Raw genomic sequence first — 23,102 nt, 5'->3', positions numbered from 1 at the left:
GAGGAAACCGGAATACCCGGAGAAAACCCACGCAGGTACGGGGAGAACATGCAAACTCCACACCGGAAGGCCGGCACCGGAGTCGAACCCACGACCTCTGCACTGTGAGGTCATCGGCCACCGCGCCGCCCCCCCCTCTTTGGTCGTGTCAGTTGAAACGATTTTACAGCGGCACCTTCTCGCAAAATTGAGTGCTGAAAATGAGTAAAGAACATTTTTCAAGTTGCCATACAATCCTGTACAGCGTTTGTGTTCCCCCACCCCAAAAAAAATGTTCGTTTCTCAGGGTGAGATTTCAGGACGATATAAAAGACGTGGCTGACCCAAATTTTCGGGTGAAAGGACGTCGCCGCCGCTCCTCTGAACGCGTTAGCATCAGATTGAGCGCTTGAAAGCGAAGGCAACTCAATTTCCGACGTTTAAAAGGCTTTCTCTTTTCCTCGCCTCCTACTTACAGCCCGCAGCCAAATGGCACTTGTGTTCCGCCACGGCACATAAACACACACAAAAGAAGTTAATAGCGTAGATGCAAATCAAATTACCAAAGCGCTGTAAACTGCCGTTCCTCCCTTGCACTCGGGCCTGTAATTACTCGGGCTTATGGGACTGTAATGAATCCTAATGACACGCCGCGGTGAGGCCATCGAGCCCCGTGTGATTTTTCAGTGACGTACCGAAGATCGCTGCGCCGCCCCGGTTGGTACATACGACGGTAAAAGTCTTGGAGGAACGTCACTTTCAAACCTTTTAAATGAAGGAGGATATTGTGAAGCCAAGTTCCGCCCACATTTGAGGCCCGAGGCAAAAATCCTTTGCGATTCAGAATCGCCCTGGTTCCATTTGAGGAGTTTGCCAAATAAGGAGTCCAACAAAAATGGCCGACTCACTGATCGGTTTCGTGTATCGGTCTTTGAATGCGGCCTGTTCTGAAAAAAAAGGATGAAAAGCTTGCCAATATAGGATCTGTCGCGTCAACTTGGTTCTTGGTTTTCATGCCAACTTTTACTAGTAATGAATAGAATTCTTGAAATTATATTTTTTTAAAAAAAGGAAAAAATTGTTTTAAAAATAGTAAAAAAAAAAACAATTAGGGAATAAAAGCCTGTATCCAGATTAAAAGGCACGTTTTTTTAAAATGAGAATAATGTATTTGAATTAACTTGGTTAAAATATGATGCTCTTAACATTTTTAAATATAGTTTTTTTTCTCGTAAGTTTAAGTCTCGATTAATACGTCTTTTTTTTTCTTTAGAAAAATATTGCGTTTTTTTAACATTATTAACTATGATTTCTCAATTTAAAAAATTGTAACAGTTTATTTGATAATTTTTTTCACTTTAATTCTCATGCCGGTTCAATCGACATGAGGAGCAAGAACCAAAAGTCGCAGAAAAAAAATGTCTACGAAGGCCTCAAAAAAGTTTGCTAAGTCCTGAGTCGATCAAAGTCAGAGGCTTGATTCACCTTGTTGAATAAACATGCGAGCATAGTGTCATTCAGCATGTTTTCACGCATCTCTTAGCACGACTAAAAAGATGCTTATTGGCGACATTAGCGACTTAGCTCCCCGAGGTCTGGCACAAATCCAGCAGGACCCGACGGCTAAGGCGACTGAATAAGGACTTTACGGCGACCTGAGCTGTGGAAACGCTGCCGTCGGGGGTCCTGCGGGAGATAAGGACGGCGAGGACGCACCATTGGGGGCTGGGGGACAAGCTGCTAGTGGCTATCGCGGAAATCTAGCATGTCGTGGCACAGAAAATGCAGCGGGAAAAAATAAAAATATTCAAGTCAGTTAGTTTGTATAAGTGCTGTGTCCCATTGGAGCCGGAAAATGGTTTGGAAAAAAGACCCCCCCCCTAAAAAAAAAAGCCCTACAATACCAAGTCAACCCTTGATTTAATTCCAGTTAGCAAAAAAAAAAAAATGTGACTAGTGTTGACCTGAACTGAAACAAAAACTTGTTGTACCTGTGGAGAATAAATCAAGTGGATGTCATCAATAATTACCCGAGTAAACGTTTGCGAGAGACATTTTCTCACAGGTATGTATAAATATTTAAGCACTTTACCTGAACATAATCCCTCGCCTTCTAGCTAACGCGACAACACGCAATCTATTTTAGCATCAAAAGAGCTCGTCTGTGCTAGTGGTCATTAATTCGACTAACAAACTAGCCAGTCCCTCAACGATCCCGTAACGATATCAGCATTTCTACCAGGTCCATTTTTGGATCCGCTTGATAGATAGATAGATAGCTAGCTAGCTAGCTAGCTAGCGCGCCCAAACGTCGTCATTTCCTACTGCAACAGTGATGCTCTCACTCTCGTCGTAACAAAAGAAGGAACGAGGAGTGAGCGACAGAAGAGGAGAAGCCACGCTAACGCGCTAAGCTAACGTGAAAATGAGAGGAACAAAACACCAGAAGAAGCACTGAGGTGATCAAGTACACTTTTAACGAACAGCTAAAACCACAGCCGGCAACCAACTATGAGCAGCAAATTAGCGAGTTAATTGGTGATTGTTGAGAGAAAACAAGAGCTACCGGTAAGCACACACGTTAAAAAAAAACATTAGCGTGTCTTTCAGCAAGCATAAGGAGGACTATACGATCGATAAATGTTTCGAATATTAATTAGCAAAGCTTGTTTAAACCAAAACTTTGACATTTAAAAATCTGAACAATAAATATTGTTGTCTCTGGTTGTTTTTTTTTTACGTTGAATATTTTTTGTGAGGGCTCATCCATCACTCCCAAATTCTTGCTGTTCGCGTCAGGGCGAGTTTAACTGCGCGCTGTCTTACGTATGACACAAAGAAGCGATTGAGTTGTGAAACTGTTGTTTTTGGAGTTCAATGAGTTTGACTTCCTGCTCTCACTGACTCTTCCTGTCCTGTTTTGACTTTGTGTTGCAGCCAAGAATAACCTCACAGCGGCTTGTTTTTATCATGACGATTTAAGGACGTCTTTGTTTCAGTGACATTCATGACTGCTGTCAATTACATATAATTGACTCGCAGGCTGCAAATAGAACATCAAAGCCAAAACGAGAGCGCTACCGACCTAGATTGTTTTTGTTTTTTTGTTGTTTTTTGCATTCCTTTTTAAGACTTTGATGTATGCTGATATAGATTTCACCGGCGCAATTTTATTGTTCCTAAAATTCATTGTTTTGTGATCTGACTACATCATTCCTACGCATGTGCCGAGTAGCATTTGCCACCCACTCAATATTTCCCCATCGAGTCCGGAAAGAGTTTCAACTGCCCGCCCGGCTTTTGATTGACACCGAATGTGGCACGGGTATTCATCGTGACTGCGCGCAATAAAATACGCTGTGAAAGGCGCCGCTTGGCGTCCATTTTGGGTTTTAAAGACGTCTTTTGGGGGTATTCCCAAAGGTTGTACCGTCACCAGGACCTCCTATGCAATTGATCCGATTGCTCGCAAATTTCAACCAGACGTGAGACAGATAAACGTCGATAAAATGTAAAAAAAAAAAAAAAATTGTTTTTCTCATTGGATGTGCTGCGAGCTTGTCAGCAAACGGCAATTTTTTTTTTCAAATGCTTCCCACAGTGTTAAAAAAAAATGAGCAGCACACCCAAAATCTGGCACCAATGTCCCTTCTGACAAGATGTACAAAATTCAGATCAGAATAAATGCTAATAAATGTCATTTTTGTTAAAAGGGACCGATTTTGGGGAGTATTAAGGCCGTTCACGTCGGTGAATTCCCCCAAAGGAATTCTTTTGGTTGCCACCAAAAATTAAACACGACAGAAGGTTGACACAAAATTGTAAAATAATTTTTTCATAAGGGTGAAGACGTATCTTGGGGCAAAGGGTGTTAATTTTCTATTAAACTTCCTCCAGTGTTAGAAAATTGCAGCATCAGCACCAGTGCGTCCGATTGACAAAATCTGACCGCACGTTCATCTTGAAAAAAAATAAATAAATAAATAATCAAATAAGTACCTATGTTGTTGAAGGCAAAATTCCATTTTTCTCACATTTAATGAGATTAAAAGGTTTGTAACCTGAACAAACTCCTCTTCGGCAATTCAGCCGATTCCCACCAAATTTAAAACTCGGTTAATAAACTGTCTTGAATGAAAGCCATCCCGTCCAAATCCTGTCAAGCTTTTTCCAGCCGTGCTTGAAGAAGAAAGAAGAAGAAGAAGAAAAAGAGTGGCATGGTAAAGGTCAGAAGCGCGATCACGCGGGCTGAAAAATAAAGAGCCCACAGAGAAATATCAATTACGCCTTGACATTTTCCACCCGCAGACAAAGGAATGAAAAAAAACAAAAAAAAACATCAGAAATCGATTCCTGCACTTTTTGATCACCTGTGGCGTTGTGATGCGTCACAAAATTGAATGAAATCTGTGGAAATATTTGTTTAGTTTTCCAGAATTCCTTGAATGAGAGAATATATCCCTAAAATGACCACTTTGAACAAAAATAGCAGATTTTATGTACATTTGTGGGCTGGACTCTTGGCGACATTTTTGCGGCCAAATTTCATCTTGCCAAGTCAAACTGACTTCAAGGAGGCTGAATTAAAAAAAAATGTTTGAGAGACCGCAGAGCAGCGTGTTTTATGGTAAGTCGTAAACCGGTGCTTCTCAAACAGTGGGGCGAGCTCCTTGGGGGGCCACAATACGACTTTGAGGGGAGGGCGTGACCCGGGGGAACAAAATTTTTTTTCCCCTCCGTACTACAATGACGTGTAATTGCACATCCACTCCACTAGTTGGCAGTGGCGCTCTCCTTGCCCATTGTGCGCAGCGAGTATTAACTCGACGGTGTCGGTTTGTTTTGCAACAAAAATGCCATTATTTATATTATACATTTATAAATCGTCATTTACTCTTCCTCTTCAGTCTAGTATATAAACTACAAAACTGTAAAGTGGATTTTCTAAATTGTTTGCAATCAGACTTTTTTGTAGGTGAACTCAAGATTGACATCAGTAACAAAACGTGAATCGAGCTGCGGGGGGCCGAATTTTCAAAGAAAGCGCCTGCGCTCGGTGAATCCCGACCGTACGGCGAACGCGACACACAATATCTCACCGCTCATCATCTTCTGCCGCTGCGCTTCATCAAGTATGTGACGACGTAATTAGCCTAGCGTAATCAACGCTGTACTGCTTTTTGCCGATAACAATGTTCCACACGCTCCGGCGCCACACGGAAGGTGAGTCGAGACAAACCAAGCTAAGGATGTCTGTCTTGTTTCTTCCCTTGCCGGTTATCTCGAATGAACGCCCGCGATCGTTTGCGGCGTCATGCTCAGGTGAAGCCGTGTTAGCCAAGATCGCGACAAGTAAACAAGTACGTTTCGGTTTTTTACAACGCACTGGTTTGCATCTTGATTAAACCGAAAGCAGGTTTGATCGCTTGCGATTATTTGAAGGAAATTGTTGTTTCTATTCATTTTGTAAAATTGCAAATGTCTTCTGACACCTTCCAGAATCATAACATAACACAAAAAGAAAGTTTCACGAATATTTTTTTTTTCCTCTTGTGGCCTTGGCGAAGGATCTCTACGCTGCTGAGCGGCATGTAACTTGAATATATTCCTGATTCCACTGATAGAACTCTATAAAAAAGTATTTCATGACTCGAGCTGATCTCCAGGAAGTTCAAACTAGCGGTAGAATATTCCTGTTCAAATTTGTCTACTTTGTAAAGCATTTTTTTTTTAAAGTCATAAGGTCAAGGTAACGTTGATAAACAAAAAGGGGAGTTTTATTGCAGTTTCCAGGAAAATATATTTGCTCTTGTGAATTAGCATCTAGATGTTTAGTATCCCTTCCAGAGTCGTATTTATTTGTTTATTTTTTCGTAGCGAATTGAAAAAAAAAAAAGGTTGTCAAGGGATTTGTCCACCCCCCCTCGAATCATAATGGTATCACCCTCCACAAACCAGGAAGTAGCCTTCTCCCAAGCTAACAAACAAATAGCACTTTTTTTTTGTCTTGCCTCATTTTCAAACGGCACAACAGTTTGGGGGGGATTATGTGGTGAAACAAGCGGTCTGAAAGAAGTTTCATTTGAAAGTGAGCGGAGGGTCCGCGGCGGTGGCGCTGACGTCCCTTGAAGAAACAGATTAGTGGCGAGGTAATCGCGAGTGTGAAAGTGTCTGTTATCTCGCTGAGGGCCCGTCTGCGCCACTGATAAATATTCATAAATATACCTTTTTTTTTTCCCCGAGGGAGCCTCTCACTTTTTTCTACAGTGGCGGCAAGTAATAAAGTATTTGTACTCGGAACAGTTATTGTTCATCAGATTTGAAGATATCTGTACTTGTTTTTCTAAGCACGTGGTAATACTTGAACGATTTTTATTTTTTTTTTTACTTCAAAAAGTAAAGAGTAAAGTTCCTTCGTTGACGTCTGTTGTCGCATTTTACGACATATTGTATCGTCGTTGCTCGTAATGTTCGGCAGCGCTTCAAGGTGGGGTGCGACGGTCCCGGTGAATGGATGTCACCGTACTTCTACCAAAGTACACATCGCGATTACCTTGCTACCTCTGATGTTCTGCACCGGAAAAACAAAAATCGAATCAAAACACGTCAATAATTAAAAAAAAAAAAAAAAAGAATGATGAGGAAAGATCAAAGCTAGGAAGATCACGTTTGCAAACATTTCTGTAGGCTGCGTTCAGGAGCACCGTGCTGGGTTGCCAGATAAAGTGGTCGGCACGTCGCCCCCAGCTGCTCCTTGCTGATTAGTCTAATCCACTGAGAGCTTCTGATTGAGGACCCCAAGGTATGTGTATGGGGGGGGGGGGGGGACACTCCTCCTCCTCCTCTTTCTCCTGATAAGTGACTTTACCTTTCACCTCCAGAACCCGGCACACATCTCTCCGACATATCCTGCTCGAGCTAATCTCATTTGGTCCGCGAAGCTACCACCGTTAGCTTGGACGTCCCTCCAACCAACCATCAGTCAGATGTGTGTGCGTGTGCGTGTGCGCGTGCGCGTGAGACTCACCCTTTCATATCACTGGCTTCCATGCATAATGCGCTGCCAAAAGACGCGCACAATAACGACACGATCGCCATGACAATAAACCGTCGTCATCACAACAGGCTTTGATTTCGGAATCTTGACGAGCCTTTTGACCTTTTCAACTTTTAACCGTGGCAAGAGTTAAAGCACACAGAGGCAGAGGGAAGTTACTTCCAACATGTACTGTGAGTTGATGTTGTTTTTATTTGCCGTTTTAGCTTTAACTGACTCTTTAAAATTCTATGATGAAAGAAAATCACTCGGCCTTTAATGTTGTTGCAATGTTTAAAGTAAAATAAAGTAAAACTGCTGAACCTCAAATAACCCGGAAAGCATGCAAACGTTTACCGCACGTAGTTTCACACTTTTGTTATTGCCACCATTTTACTGATTTAAGACACACTGCTATATTGAATTTTTTGGGTTTTATTTTTGCTTTATTTTATTTTGCCAAAAGCTTGAGTGAAAATGATCCAATTTAAAATGCGAAACGCAAATGTCACAATTAAATTTTTCCGTATCACACTCAAACATGAAACTTATCACTTTGCGCTAAAAACGGATCGCATTCAAACGTGAACTCCTTCCCTTATGATGTGAAATTTGAATTGATCACGTTATAACGAGGTAATAAGCAAGACGCGTCCATACACTCCAGCGATTTCTTCATACACAAGTCGACTTCATCCATCCAGCAGTTCCGCTTCCCGTTCTACGGTTGCCAGCAAATTTGTCCTCTTTGCCGCCATTTCTTTTTTTTTTTTCAAAGTGAAAACCCAAAACAAAACAAGAAGCCCCAATGGCATGAAAACCAAGTTTAGTCTAATTTCTTGACTAACACCTCTTTTACAATACATAAATAACGAACGTCAAGCTCACAATTCTTGGAATTTTTTTTACTACTATCTCCTAATTATTGTAATTATTATTTCTACCAAGCCTCTTTTCATTGTTTGATTGACAATGACGTGAGGGTGCACGAATGCGAAAAATATTTTCGCTGTGTGGTTGATGATTTATTTTCATCGCGATTGTGATCAAAAGGCTCTCGGGGTTAAAAGTTTACGGGAGCGAGTTCCGCTAAAGATGCGCAAACTGACTCACACGCACGCACGCGCGCAGGTGGCATACCAGTCCGGAATGAAAAATCTGACGTCAATATGAATGAGAAAAATATGCTTTGATATGATTACACATTTTGCAATGAGAGAACAAAGGAACTTACTGTTTGAGAAGGGCTGAAGTGCAATCCAGTTTGCGTGGATGCAATCATCCATTCAGAAAAAAAAAAAATCATCAGAATAGCAAATAATAAAATCCAGCTCGCTTCAACGGAAATTCGGCTGCATATGTGCCGCCCCAAATATAAAATTCTTTTTATCGCAGATCTCTATGTTCTATAATGGATTGTAATGATCAAATCTTGATACTTTTGATCCTTGAGGCTATCACGTAAGAGACAGTGGTCCGCCCGATAAAGAACAAAACTGAAATAAATAAATAAATGGGACAAATCTCACGCTTTGATGTAGCTTGCTTCTTAAAAGCTATTATGCAAAAGAATGTAAAAAAAAAAAAAAAAAAAAGAAACCATTTTGTCGCACTTTTTGCTACAATTCATTCGACATTGTGTTGCTCCTTCTAGTGTGAGCACCTTGGCCGACTGGGAGCAGTGTACTCGAACACCCTGCTATTTGTGGAGCACAGAGACGAAGCCGGTTCGTAAATAGTAACAATTTGAGAATGACTGATGGCCATTATAAATGCATTAAAAAAAAATTATAATAACAATACATTGTATTTTTAAACCCATTAAAATTCTTGAAAAAAAAAATGTGGCTAAACCGCCAATTAGCGTTTTCTACAAAAAGCCGGGTGTGCGTCTTCAAAAGAAACAAAATAAAACACTTTAAAAATGAAAAATGGTGAATTGGCTTTACAGGGAGAATCTCGTTTTAGTAGTCTTTCTTGGCAGAAGATAAAGAATATATGCCTGAGTAATACGATATTATTTTATTGAAGCAAACGTTTTGGAATAATCGTTGACTAATTCAATCTGGCAAACAACTGCGCAGTGTGAAGTGAGTTGCATTGCTGCCACCATACAGCGCTTGAAATCATCTCAAGTTTGTGCTGTCAAAAAATTAAAAGCAAAAAAATGGACTCGCCCGAACAACAGCGTCGTTATAAATCAATAACAGCAACGCAGTGGAATGTCGCAAAACTATCCAAAGCTTTCCCTCAATGATACTGAATGATTGTAATGAAAAGATCGGAAGCAACAAGATTTTTTTCTCTCATGCCTGGAAAAGTACAGTATGTCACTCGTAAGCGCATCGGCACGCTGCTCTGTAAGTCCGTCGCTCAGTTTCGGTCTGCAGAAAGAGCCGTGACGGGCATTGTGATGTCGGTGGGAAAACAACAAGGCCATGTGGCAACAATAACCGTTGTGAAACGCGCGGGGTTAAACACAATACGCAATACGAGGCAGCGACGAAGAGGCGGACGGTCCGGATGACCGGAAAAAACGACAAACTTCTCAGATGGCGTCAGGAGAAAATGTGGAGCTTTAAGCGGTGCGAAGCACAATTGTTGTTGACGGACTTGCTCAAATGAATTACAGATGGTGATGACATGAAGGAAGCAAATAAATACGACGGCCAAAAAGCATTCAAATTCAAGTCTTAATCAAATTGGTCAGTTATTTATTTGATTGATTAAATAGTGACGAGCAATTTGTTGGGTGTAAACTTGAATGTTGACTCACGACTTTACATTTCAATATTAGGAATTTGGATTGAGTATTTCATTTTCCTATTACATCAAGTAATTGGAACGCAGCGTGTGTGTTTTTTTTTTTAAGACTTTGCTAAATAATTTTCTTTGCCTGTTTTGATGCTCAGAAAGATTCAACTTTTGTACTTGTTTAAAAAGAATCTCCTTCCGATGACCAAAATAAACTTGATTGATGCAACTTTGCTTTGGTGTCAAAAAGGCATTTGTTCACACGGATCATATATCCAAAAAAAAATCTAACCTTTTTTGAAACGCCCTCTCGACAAAAATAAGACACTTCACTCCATTTGAAGGACCACCATTAATTATGATTATTATTTAAAATGATGTTTAAAATTGACAAAAATCTACTTTATGGAAGCCGGTTTGCATTTCAGTAAAGAATAATTATATATATATATATATATATATATATATATATATATATATATATATATTAGGGCTGTCAAAGTTAAAGCATTAACTGGAGATTAACTGAAACAATTTTGTTTGAACGCAGTTAAATATTTTAACTCAGTTAACTCAATTTTATTCACTCCAAAAATAATGTGTGTGTGTGTATGTTACATCGTTAGCCGAATAGCAGATTAGCGTATTAAATTTTACCTTACGGTCACACCCTTAATAATATAATTCCAATGTGCGTGTTGTCATGGTAAATCTGCAAAAATTGTAGCAGAGCAACTGGACCCTTCTTTGTCGTATCGAGTGTGTGTGTTTTGCTTGTTCACCCAAAAGTTAAAAAGAAAAAAGATTTGGGCAATTGTGCTCTTACGCTAATGATGTCATCGAAATTTATACATCAAAGAAAATGTGTTCAAAAAAACATCTTCCTGATGACGAGTTAACTTTAATAATGTAACTTTACATTTCGATCAAAGATGACTTTGATGTTATTGACTCTATATTCTAAAAGAGTTTTCATATGATTGGCGAAAGAATAAACATCAAAGGAAACATCTTTTCAAATGTCTCCCCAATGACCAAAATCAACATTTCGGATGCAACTTTGCGTTTGGGTGAAAGATGACTTTGATCTTTTCGACTATAGAATTCAGAAAATGTTTCGATCTGATTGACGATACAATAGAAATATTGTAGATCAAAGAAAACTTTTTGAAAAATGTCTTCCTGACGACAAACCTCAACTTAATGGATGCAAATTTGCATTTGGGTAAAAGACGACTTTGATCTCATTAACGTGCCATCAAATGTTTCCATCTGCTTGATCCTAGAATGCAAACATTATACATCAAAGAAATCTTATTTCAAAAAAACCTTCCTGTGCACAAAAATCAACTTTTGGGATTCAAGTCTGCATTTGAGTAAAATATGTCTTTGATCTGATTGACCGTAAAAAATCCAAAATGCACCGGGACAAAAAAAACAAAAAAACAAACTTAATAAAATTATAAATGGGCATCCTGTGTCTTTGGAAATAAAATGTGGATGCAAATCACATTTTATAAACCTTTAAACAAGCGTTGCAATGTGATTCCTTTCCCCCTAAGCTTTCCTCCTTTTAAATATAGATTTTTTTTGCATTTTTATCATTTTTTTTTTGCCTTTAAAAAAAAAAGAGCATCCTGCTTCAAACAACAAAACAGACTATTTTTTTCCCGTCTCTTTTCTTGCCTTTCCACGTGCAAATGCTATCCCAGATTCAATTTCAGATACCGACGAGGGTGCTTTTCATCCTTTTTGGGAGACAATATTTAATATGCTGAAATGAGATCAGTTTTATCCTCGCTCGTTTGGCGCCCACACAACCATCACGTTCTTGCTTGCTTTTCTTGATCACATCTCCTGCTTTTCAAACACACAATCTGAAATAAACGCCACAAAGTGCAGACAATTTAATTAAACATACCCCCCAAAAAAAAATAATAATAAAGCGTTAATTGTCTTTGATTTTTAAGTGGATCTTAGTGAAAAGTAGCCCTCCCCTTGTCCCTCCCCCGTGGATTTTCTTTCTTTTTTTTTTTTATCAGCAAATGAAGCGTATAAATGACCTGGAAAGGCGCGCTGCCTGAGAAATGAAATCAAATGAAGAACAATTCTCCTTCAGAAGCTGTGATGAGGATGATGTGGTTCTGCCAAGAAGATAAGAGCACAAGAGCTGCTGGATTCACGCGAGTCCACGCAGGGTGTCAAATAAATGAAAAAGGGCATTCAAGCACTCCATTATTTACAAACTGTTTTTTCTTGTCTAGTTGAAAGCTACTTTTTTTTTTTTTGCAGCGTCATGACTATGTCATTAAAAATTATAAATGTAAATTAAAAAGAGCACTAAATAGTATAGTAAATAAAAAGCATGCAAACATTTTGAAAAAAATTAACTGTGTTAACACAAAATAAGGTTGTTGATTAATAATTGGGTGCCCTGAAATAATGATTAAAAAAACAATCCAATGGAGTGGTCAGAATCCTCGAAAATAAAAAAGGTGATGTAAACAAAGCTACTATAAAAGAAAACAAAATAAAAAAATGTTACATTTAAAGCTATTTTTTATTTGAAGTGTCATGAAAACGTCATGAGAAAATACAAATCATTTAAAAAAAAAAAAAAAAATCCAGCGTTCTGATATGGTCTTTAAAAAGTAGTGTCACTAAAAAACAAGGTAATCAATAAAAACGAAATTAGCAGAAATGGAATGATTAATAATTGGGCGTCAACATGACATGAAGACTTCATAAAAGCAAAGGAAACTTAAGAAGTCTAAAAAAATATGTTAGAAATTCAGTGCACAAAGATATTTGAGTTTTAAAAATGGTGAAATCTCCATTGACTTTAAAAAGAAAAAAAAACACAAAAAGGAACAAAATGAAATAGACCCTAATCATACAAGTAAACAATTGTGACATGAAAGCTCCTTAAAAAATATATTACGTAACAAAATTAATCCCAATTGAGCATGCCAATAAGAGCCTTTATAATAAATTACGTCTTGTGCATTGTGCAAACTAAAAAAAACAAACAAAAAAACAAAACAACGCCACACAGCAACAAAATCAGAAGTCATTACAATAACTTGTAATAATTGTACTTCATAAAAACACCCCCCCGAAAAAACTGATGCCTCAAAACGCTGCATGCATTTGAAAATAATCATAAGATTGAACAGAAATTTAAAAAAAAATGCCACAAAATAAGGCAACGATTGCATGATGAAAATGTGAATGCATAACAACACAATCAAAATTCCAGCTTCAAACAACTCATCGCCCCCCCAATTTTTGGAGGTGTCCAACTTCAAGTATCCTCATTTACAAGCTGTGCGTAGCGAAATGCCCCCCCCCCCTCCCTTTCTCCCCCCCAGGGCTAGATTGCACCTCCACTTGTGTGCAGCATATGTTCCCGCCAGATAAAGTCAACAATTTGCACGTGCAAAATGAAATTCTTAATTAGAAAAGGCGCGTGCTCGCGCGTGCGCGCTCACCCGCGCCAGTTCCAACCCTCCCAGTTGACACACTCGCGCACGCGCGCACACACATAACGCGAATTCCTGCGTTTGTGTGTGTTCGCCAAGTCTTTTGTTTTAATGAGGCTGCGCGCATGTTGGAACACGTGATCGCTTCGTTTGAAGGCGCCGCTTCTTTTTTTTTCGCTGAGTTGTCAAAGTTGTAGACAAGTAAGTGCAAGATGATGTTTTCATGTTTGGATTTGAGTTGTTTTTTTTTTTTGTTGTTTTTTTTTTAAATCCACCTCCAGTAAGCTCCAGGGCTGGTCTCCCCTTTGAGGCCACGAAGCCGCCAAACGGGTCCGACAGGCGGATTCAATCCCGGGAGGCCTCCTCTCTTCTTTCGACCGCCGTCCCGGTTCTCCAGAAAGTTCCAAATTTAATAAAAAAAAAAAAAAGAAAAGAACAGCTCCCGAGCTTGATTTAGATGTCAATTTCGCGCCTTGACTTCAAAATGTGAATTGTCAGTTTGGAGAACTGTGTGCTTAAAAGCATGAAATGAGACAGATTGTCTTTTTTTATTGGCTTCTTCTTCTTCTTCTCTTTGCTGGTTTTAACAAAGAGGTGTCAACCTTCTATAGATACATGACAATTGATCTTTTGAATCATTTTTTTTTCTTCGATAAAAAATACACATTCAAATTAAATTAGAAAATACAAGGGAAGCAAATGCGAAATCAAACCATTTACTTTTAGCGACGTCATTGACATAACCCGTATGTGCCAATTGAGGGGAGGATAATAATTGTTGATAAATCAACACAAATCAGCATTGAAATGTACACAATAAATAAAGTTAAAGGCCTCCTTATTGTGTTTTAGTCTTCTTTTTCTTCTGCAGGCTGCCGTATAAACATTTTACATTTCTTACAATCCTTGCACGCGGCTGCAGGAAACGTGAGCGGAAAAGTCCTTTCCGCTTTCCGGCAGCGCGCCGTCTTCTGTACATGCAAAAGAGTCAGTCTTGCTTTTTGTTTGTTTGTTTGTTTGTTTGTTGTTTTTAAAATCTCAACATGCGCGTGATTACATGGCAGCGGCGTGCGCGGACGAGTAGGGGTCAATCCCAGTCTTGCTCATACCTGGAAAGAGGATGTAGGCCACGGGCGGCTGCAAGCTGGACGCGGACCAGGCGCTGCAGTTACACGGCACCACGTAGCCCGGGTTCGTGGGCGACGGGTGGGTGTGCGTGTGCGGGTGCGCGTGCGGATGCTGCGTGGGCGCGCAGCCGCCCAGCGTGCCGAAGGCGCCCGCGCCCTGGTAGCCCAGCGACGAGTAGGGCACGCCGGCGGCGGCGGCAGCGGCCAGGGCGTGCGGCATGTCGGCCATCTTCTGGCCGAAGCCCGCCGCCGCCGCGTCCAGGAAGGACGAGTAGGGCGAGGCGGAGGCCGGCGGTAGGAAGGCGCGCGCAGCCGCCGCCGCCGCCTTCTCCGTGGGGCCCAGCAGCGCGTCCGACGGCAGCGGCAAGCCCTTCAGATGCTCCGTGTCGCCCAGGTAGGGCAGCGGGAACACGTAGCGGTCCTTCTTGAGCAGGTTCTTGGGCTTGCGCCGCGGCCGGTACTTGTAGTCCGGGTGCTCCTTCATGTGCTGCGCTCGCAGCCGCTTGGCCTCGTCGATGTACGGCCGCTTCTCGGCCTCGGACAGCAGCTTCCACTCGGCGCCCAGCCGCTTGCTGATCTCTGAATTGTGCATCTTGGGGTTCTCCTGGGCCATCTTCCGCCGCTGGCCCCGGGACCAGACCATGAAGGCGTTCATGGGTCTCTTGATGTGGTCGGCCGGCTTGGACATGGCTGCCTGTCGCGTGTGCCGGCGGGATCCAAAGTTAGACGCGGGCAGAAGCAGGGGGGAAAAAGGTGAGGAGGAGAGGGAAAAAAAAAAAAAGAAAGGAAAAAGTTCTCTCGAGTTCACCTGCTGCGGGGAAGATGCGAGATCGCTGTAGGCATGCCACGCGTGTCGCTCGGATGGCAAACAAAAAAGGGAAAAAAGTGGAAAAAAAAAAGGAGGGGAAAAAACAGGCAAAATCCAAAGAGGGCGCGCGCAAAAAAAAGTCCACCACAGCGAGCATGCACCTGGGAAGAAAAGAAGCAGAATCCACAAAAAGGTGAACGAGAAAGTCTCTCCTTGCTCCCTTCTGTGCTTCTCTCTCTTCTCGCTCGCTCTTTCTTCCTCTTCTTCTTTTTTCTTTTTTTTTGTTGTTGTGGTGTTGTTAGCCGCTCGTGGCAGCGCTTGGCGGCTTCGTCCGTCGAGCTGCACCACCTGGCGCGCCTTGCAAATGAGCGCGCAACGCGTAGTGTACGGAGCCAAAAGCGGCCGAGTTCAAAGGCAGGGCTTGCTCGGCGTTTTTGCACGCAAGGTGACGTCACGCGCGGTCGAGAGGTGCGGTGCGCGCCGGCGGAGGAGGGACACTACCCGACCGCCTGCCTACCTGCTTCCGACCTACCTGCTTGCACCTTCTTTGGCCGGATGCGCAATGTGCGTGCACCTTAAACTAAAACCGAGGACCAGGAATGAAACTACAGAACATTGCCATGGTAAAAAAAAAAAAGAAAAAAAAGTCATAGATCTTCTAAAAATTGGGGGGAGGCGAAGATGAGAAATTTCAATAACTGAAGACCTTTTCAATAATCCTATGGGGGGAACCCTCCAAGGCTTCCACGCCCCCCAAAATAATAAGTCTATACCGAGAATGTAATAAATAGCACTAATGCTACAAAAAACAAGAAAAGAAAAAAATCCATGTAATAAAACTAATCTTCTCCAAAATTGTGTCACACTTTCGAAAACTTTGATGGATTCCAAAATGGAAATAATAATAACCAAAAATATCCAACCATATGTGAGTAATTCTATCAAGAAATTATATTTCCTTATTTTCAAGAATGCTACCAAAACATTTTATCATACCAACAATGTGTTCCAAAACACATGATCCAAAAAAAGGCAAAGGGAAATGCTAATAAATGTAAGAAAAAAACATGACAAAATATGATAATCTCACCAAAAAGTGTTTCGTTGGGCTCTTTCTATAAAAAAAATACATATCCCACAAAAAACTTGCTTATGCCAAAAATTGAATGTTCGAACAAAAACGTATTATATTTGAATGCAATTACTGTTTTTATTTCATTTTTAAAAATCCACCTAAAAGTACAACCCACCCCCCAAAAAACCTGAAAAGGCCTAAATCTAAACCCAAATTGAGTCACAACTAAAACCAGAAATAGACTTTTAAAAAATATTGTATTTTTTTTTTACATTAATTACAAAGGCAATTAACTGTTTTGTTTGTTTCATTTTGTTGTTTTCCTTTCTCTCACTTTTTTTGCAACCAGAGTTTCAATAGTGACGACAAAAGTAATCTGACAAAAAATGTTTAGCCCGACTCGCACATTGTGAATTCTACAAAGAAATTCAAATAATCCTCACAATGAAACAACTAAACTGATTGAAAATAAATCAAACGAGTACACGGCAACTCCAAAGAAGTCATTACACTCATTTGTAAATTTTTGTAAATTTGAAGAAGTTAACCTTTCTTTTTGTAATTGCGTACAAGGTGTGCGCGATTACATGCCAATTAAATCTCTTTCAAGGCGGCCGAAAAAAAAAACAGTTTGCAGCTCAAGTGCAACCATGACTACAACAATTAGACGCACCCAAGAAATGCAAATGATGTCTTTTGGAATGACTCCATAAAAGCATGCTAGCTAGCATGAATAAAGAAATAAATATATTAAAAAACTATGTTGCCTGTGTTGTTCGACTGCCCCGGGGCCAGCTATGTGATATATAACAGACACATATCAACGGCTGCTGAAGAAAAGGCTGCAAGATTGCGTAAGGATTCACACAAGATTCTTCATCATCATCATCATCATAATAATAGACGACGACATTTGAATATTTGTGAAGGAAATTTGGATTTTGGGATGATGGGCATTTTTCAGGTTCTCTCTCTCTCTCTCTCCCTCTCTGTCTCTCCTGCTTTCTATAGCTCTCTGCGCATGCGCCAAGAAGCAGGAAGATTTACGTCGTTTACTCACTGGGAAAAAAAAAAATCATAAAAAAAAAAAATCATGGGAGGGGGAAGAAGAAGATGAAGAAGGCAAAAGTGGTGATCGTGCAGCGCAAACGAACAAGAGGCGACTTCGTCTTTCTGATGACGTGAGAGGCTCATCAGCGCACGAGGTAAAATTATTCTTAAGATGGATCAAATGTATTCCGTGTATTGCATGCTGTGTGTGTGCGTGCGTGTGTGCGTGCGTGCGTGCGTGCGTGTGTGTGTGTGTGTGTGCGCGCGCGCTTATGTTGGGGTGGTAGGGTGGGGAGATCCAACCGGCGCAACAATGATAACTGTATTATTATTATTATTATTATTATTATTATTATTATTATTATTATTATTATTATGGGGTCTCATGTGATTGTTTATTAGTAATACAGATTTATATTAGGATGATTTTCACGATTTTGTTGTCCATTTCTACAATTTTAATCCAAGATATTTGAAACACACGAGTTTAATCAATACATAAAAACTAATATTTTCTCATTTAAAATACGTATTGGCAAATTTAGAATAATATACTTTTTTTTTTTTTACATTAATTATGTTATGCATGCTCATGAGCTTTTCCTGACCACTTGACGGGATGATGAGTTGATCGGTTGATAACGTAACACATTCTAAAAATATTAAAAAAAAATACAAACAATAAAAACTCTGTCATATTCATGTTATTCTATCCATCTATCGAGGGTCAAGCTAACATTAATTAAAGCCAGCCTGCCGCGGGAGCGCGCACGCGTGGAGGTTGCAATGCGTACACGTGTCCGCTCCCTCTCCCGGTGTAACTGTCCGTGGTGCTGAAGCGCTTCATATTCCCTATACGAGACCTTCAACTTGAAGCCCCCGACCCCTCCCCCCTCCCTCCTACCTATCAAAGCAGCAGCCAACAAGAAGCAAACTATTAGCAGCTTTCAATGTTCGCCCTCCCTCTTAGCGCCTCACTTCAATAATATCACTTGTTTGTGGAAAAGCCTCTTTTGTGTGTGTGTGTGTGCGTGCGTGTAATATTCTGTGCACACTCGAGTCAGAATAGCTCCAAAGGGTGTCTGATGAATCTTATGTGACGCAGCTGCGGAAGAGAAATGAAATATGTCCCGATGACTTGCGCTCGTTCATATTTTGTACGTCAGCAAACGAGCACGATTATTTGACAGTACATATAACAAGTCTGCACACCCCGGCTCACACGTCAGGACTTTGCGATATCAACAGAAAAGAAAAATGTACGCGAATCATTTCCAAACTTTAATGTGACCCACCGTCACAAGAATTTCATTGGAAAGCACATATTAATCTTTGCAAAAGGGCAAGAACGAACAAACAACTGAGATGATCTGGTTGCATAAGTGCGCACATCCTCATAACCAGGAAGCGGGTGTACTCAGAAATAAACCAATCCCATTTAGAATCATACTAAATGTTGAGTCAGCGTACATCTGCCCCGACGTAAAATACTTTTGATTTACCTCAACCAAAGCTTAGCTGTTTTAGTAGGCTTTCCTTTCCGTTTTTCAATTCCAATTTTTTTTAAACATTATGAAAATTACAGCCATTCCATGTAAAAACCAAATTCATGATCGTCTCGAGCGAACACGCTTGCGTCGAGCGACTCAACAGCAACCCTGCAGGGAGCATTCGGACACTGCAATGTACCACAAATTACATTTCAAGCAAGCATCCATCCAACTTAAGTCATAGACACACATTCATATTAGAGTGGATATATTTATATATATATTCCAAAAAATGTCAGGGGTTGTCGGGGGAGCGAGGGATAAGGGGAGGCAAAGGTGATAAGAGAAGAACATCAAAGAGCGCGCGGGTCCACACGGCCCACATTCTACTATACAATTAGGATTAAAGGGGCCCGGCGGAGATCAGGTGTGATAAACGATCACAAAAGCCAAGACGATGTGACTCACCGCTGACCTTCATTAACTGGAAGAAATCCATTGGAGGAAAACAAGGAAAGAAGCCGCAGTCATGTTGCGCTAGCATGCTAACGCTATCTCACTTCCAAGTTGAATGAATCCCCGCTATAACGTGGCTCACCTTTTATGTCCTTGCTATGCGGATCTTTATACAATTTTTTATTTTTTTTGCCTCAAATTGTCTCGCGATCTTTGGACCATCTCACGTGCCACTCACTCGTTAGCGTACCTCCGCAACCAAAACAACGCAGAGATTTCAAGGACTGTTTATTTCTCGAATGTTGCAATGAGTGAACGTTCCGATGTCAAGCATGAGTCCTGTTGAAAACTTTTGAAATTTGAGACAACTATTAAAAGTATCATTTTATTTTGAAATTGTATTGACAGTCCAGAACGTGAAACTGTAAGAGGGGAGCCATTGTTCCAATTAACAATGAACTTGTAATGAAGCACAACGGCACAATTGTGGCCTTTTTTTGGGGATTGAATGCTGATGATTTATTAGTCTGTCATGTTTGACCTCGGCCAGAGATAAGCGCAAGGTGACTTATTGCACACCAAAAAAAATCAAATATGGTCGCGTTCCTGAAGGATAGGGAGAGGGCAGTATGGAACGTCTATTTTACAAAAAGTATATCATATTTATATATATATATTTATAATATTTCAAAAATCTGTGAAAAATATTGACAGTCTTTTTCTTTTTTAATGTAAAATGAACATGTACATTAGTACAAAACGTTAAACATTTCGGGGTAAAAAAAAAAAAAAGTTTCTTCTAAATAAAAAAAAAAAAATCACAAATCAAATCGAATTTGCAATATCTGCCTAGAAATTGCAACACAATTTTTTCCTAAAATCGTTCAGTCCGACTTACACGAGCTACGATGCGTCAAGACAACTCAAAATCCGCGCCGATCAATTTTGCCATTTCAAGGGATGTTTTATAGTTCTGGCCTCTTCAGAAAATTCAGCCCTGCCCTCGTCCCTCCAATTTAGCCTGTTTCTCTAAGCAACATGAAATTTGGTAGGTACTGTAAGTCACTCACCAAAAAAAAAAACGTTCCATTTCCAGGATTTCTAAAGTTGTGGCTTTTTTTTTTTAACAGAAAATTCAGCACGGGCAGCCAAGTCCATTTCACTTAGCAACACGATATTTGGTCGGGATGTCCATCATTACAAGTAGACCCACAAAAAAAAAAGTCAAAAATTCCTGCCTGAAATGACGCAGGATGTCGGTCATACTTGTTTTTTTTAGACTTTTGAAGTTGCGGCTTGTTTTGCAGTTTAACTTCCCATTGCAACGTGAAATTTGGCAGACACGTCATTCAGAAGTAGACCCGCAAAAAAAGTCATGAGAATTAGACCTGAAATGACACAAAAAGTCTTGGACATTGGTAAGAGGCGGCCATCTTGGGTTCCTTTTGACCATTTCGAGCTCTTCTCAAATTACAACCCGTTTAGAAAGTGGCTAATTTCATTTGGCAACATGCCCGAACTGACATAGGAAGTCCGCGGTGCTGGTTTGAAACGTCCATCTTCGCCTCATTTTGGCCATTTTCATGTGTCATTCAAAGGAGAAGTTGTCCATCAGATTTTCTATGATCGCTCCCAACTTTGAACCGCGTATTCAAGACAAACCTCGACAACAAATCTGCTCCCTTTTTTTGCCAGCGCGTGTGGGCGGAGCATAGCGGCAAAGTGAAGGAAGCCATTCCTGCTCAAAGTCACAGCAAACGCAAATGGAAACTTGATGAAATATGCCAATCTTCTCAAGTTGAGCGGGCGCGTTCTGACGCATGCGCGTCCTTCCTTGCTGTTTATTCTCACAGTTGAAAGGAGGAAATGAAGCCCGAGTCGGAAAAGTGGAGAGGTGGACTGAGATGGAAAGTCTCTATTGTAGGTTGTCAAACAATGGCATTTTTTTTCTCTCTATATAATAACGGCTGCACACACACACCGGGGGCCACCAACTCGTCCTCTCATTCCAGTGTGTGTGTGTGTGTGTGTGTGTGTGCGAGTGGAAATAGGCCGGGCAACAATTAATTTGCGAGTGAATTGAGGCAGGATCTATTACCCCTCTCTCTGCTTCTATTGCTCTAATGGAAAATCTATTTGGCTTGCCTTTTGTGTCCAATATAATTTAATGCCCCCTTTTATTAATGGCCTGAAATAATTATGGCGGGGGTCCCTTTTGTGATTCTCGAGTATGTTTCATTTAATTGTGTAATAAATGTCTAATCGGCCCCGCCATCTGAAGCCATTATTGGCGCTAAAATTAACAATTACGCCACAAATGTCTCGGTGAATGCATTGGGTGGGGGGGGGGGGGGCAGTGGTGGTGGTGGGGGGGTATCTATAGAAATGGCTGCTGATAACAAGACACGTATAAATCATTCATGAGAATTTTCTCACAGAGTCAAAGATAGTGGATAGAAAGAGCGTAGGAAGAAAAGAGAAGAAAGAGTCCATTCAGAGAAGGGGATGGATCCGAGTCTTTCTTTACCGTCGTTTGTCCCCCCCCCTCCTCCACCCACCACTATTTTCTTTTTTTGTGGAACTTTTAAGTGATAAGTGATACAAACACCCGGCAGGGCCAACGCCAAGGCTCCCCGGGTTGCGTCTAAGCCGCGTGGCGGCTGACCCAAGGCAATTAAAGAGGCGTCACACTCGCTCGGCCTGCAGGAATTGTTTTCTTTTGGGCTCATTTCATGGTGGGCCTGCCTCCGTCTTCATCGTCATCGTCATCCTCGCCACCCCCTTCTCCTCCCTCTCTGCGACACTTTCACTGCCATTGGTCGCGGCGAATCTATTTGATTTCAAAGTTGATCTTATGGAGTCGCCAAGAATGAAAAGGAAGGCGGGGTTTTATTACTCGACGACGGAAATGCTGTATGGTTTGAAGAAAAAAATGCAAAAAAAAAAAAAACATTTAAGAGGAAAATATTGTCATTTATATTTGGTAAGACAAAAGTCTGATGTTTTCTAGATTTTCTTTTCAAGAGATTTTTTTTTCAACAATATTCCTAACTTTGACAAAACATGACTCGTGACTGGTGGAGGCGGGAAAAAGTAATGTAACTTAACTTAGTTTCTCCCGAACATATGTTTTAAAACTAATTTAAAATGGCATTTTTTAGAGTTTTTAGAAAAATTACACTTTTTAAAAAGTAATTTTTAGAGAAAAATATTTTTGATGGAAAATAGTAATCTGCTATTTATGAAAAAAAAAAATTGAGAGAGGCAAGTTATACATTTTCTCAAATTCATGTACAGTATCGTAAACGTATGACCATATGAAAAGGAGAAATTGCCCGTCGTTAAAAATTAAACTATGAAAATAAGCTCGCATGTTTTTTGAAAAGAAATAAGTGATTTTTTTTTCACAAAATTCGCGACTTTTTTTCCTTGAAAATATACAAATTTTTGTTTCTAGAAGGATGACTTACAGTACATGCTTGATTTTTTTCCCTCAAAATGTATGAAACTTTTTACTCAAATATGGACAACTTTATCACACACGAAATCTTGAATATAACAGACTTTTATTTTGTCTTGAAATAATTTTCTCTTGAAAATAGTTAACGAAATAAGTCACCAAAACGCCACTTGGAAGTGGAAACAAAGCCTCCCCCTTGAAAAAAAAACGTCATGATGCGATTTCACGCCAGCCAGAAAAGCAGACATGGCCGCTTGTGAAGAATTGATGACGGTTTCTTTCAAGGAGGATGGCGGTGAAATTGGCCATGAAATGCAGCGCGTGGAATTGAATTTGTTGGAAGTGCATGGCGGAAGAAGGTGCGAGGTGGCGCTGACAAAGACGC

At 40.5% G+C, this 23,102-nt stretch overlaps 2 protein-coding genes across 4 annotated transcripts in view; both read right to left on the bottom strand.

The window, feature by feature from the left end:
• Positions 1–23,102, bottom strand: part of LOC148324956 (heparan sulfate 2-O-sulfotransferase 1-like) — a 129,012-nt gene that overhangs the window by 31,282 nt on the left and 74,628 nt on the right. The gene's annotated exons all lie outside the window — the stretch shown is intronic.
• sox14 (SRY-box transcription factor 14) lies at positions 13,146–15,817 on the bottom strand. Its single transcript, XM_088312901.1, has one exon. It carries the CDS (start codon positions 15,064–15,066, stop codon positions 14,305–14,307), a length of 762 nt encoding a protein of 253 aa, XP_088169027.1. The 5' UTR covers positions 15,067–15,817; the 3' UTR covers positions 13,146–14,304.

The sequence above is a fragment of the Idiotropiscis lumnitzeri genome, chromosome 13 (assembly GCF_059441095.1).
Source record: "Idiotropiscis lumnitzeri isolate Australia: NSW breed Sydney's pygmy pipehorse chromosome 13, RoL_Ilum_1.0, whole genome shotgun sequence".
Lineage (NCBI taxonomy): Eukaryota > Metazoa > Chordata > Actinopteri > Syngnathiformes > Syngnathidae > Idiotropiscis > Idiotropiscis lumnitzeri.
This window is presented reverse-complemented; position numbering and strand designations above follow the sequence as displayed.

Bases quoted from the DNA above. Each gene is read 5' to 3' on its own strand.
- sox14 (XM_088312901.1), bottom strand. From the start codon at position 15,066: ATGTCCAAGCCGGCCGACCACATCAAGAGACCCATGAACGCCTTCATG.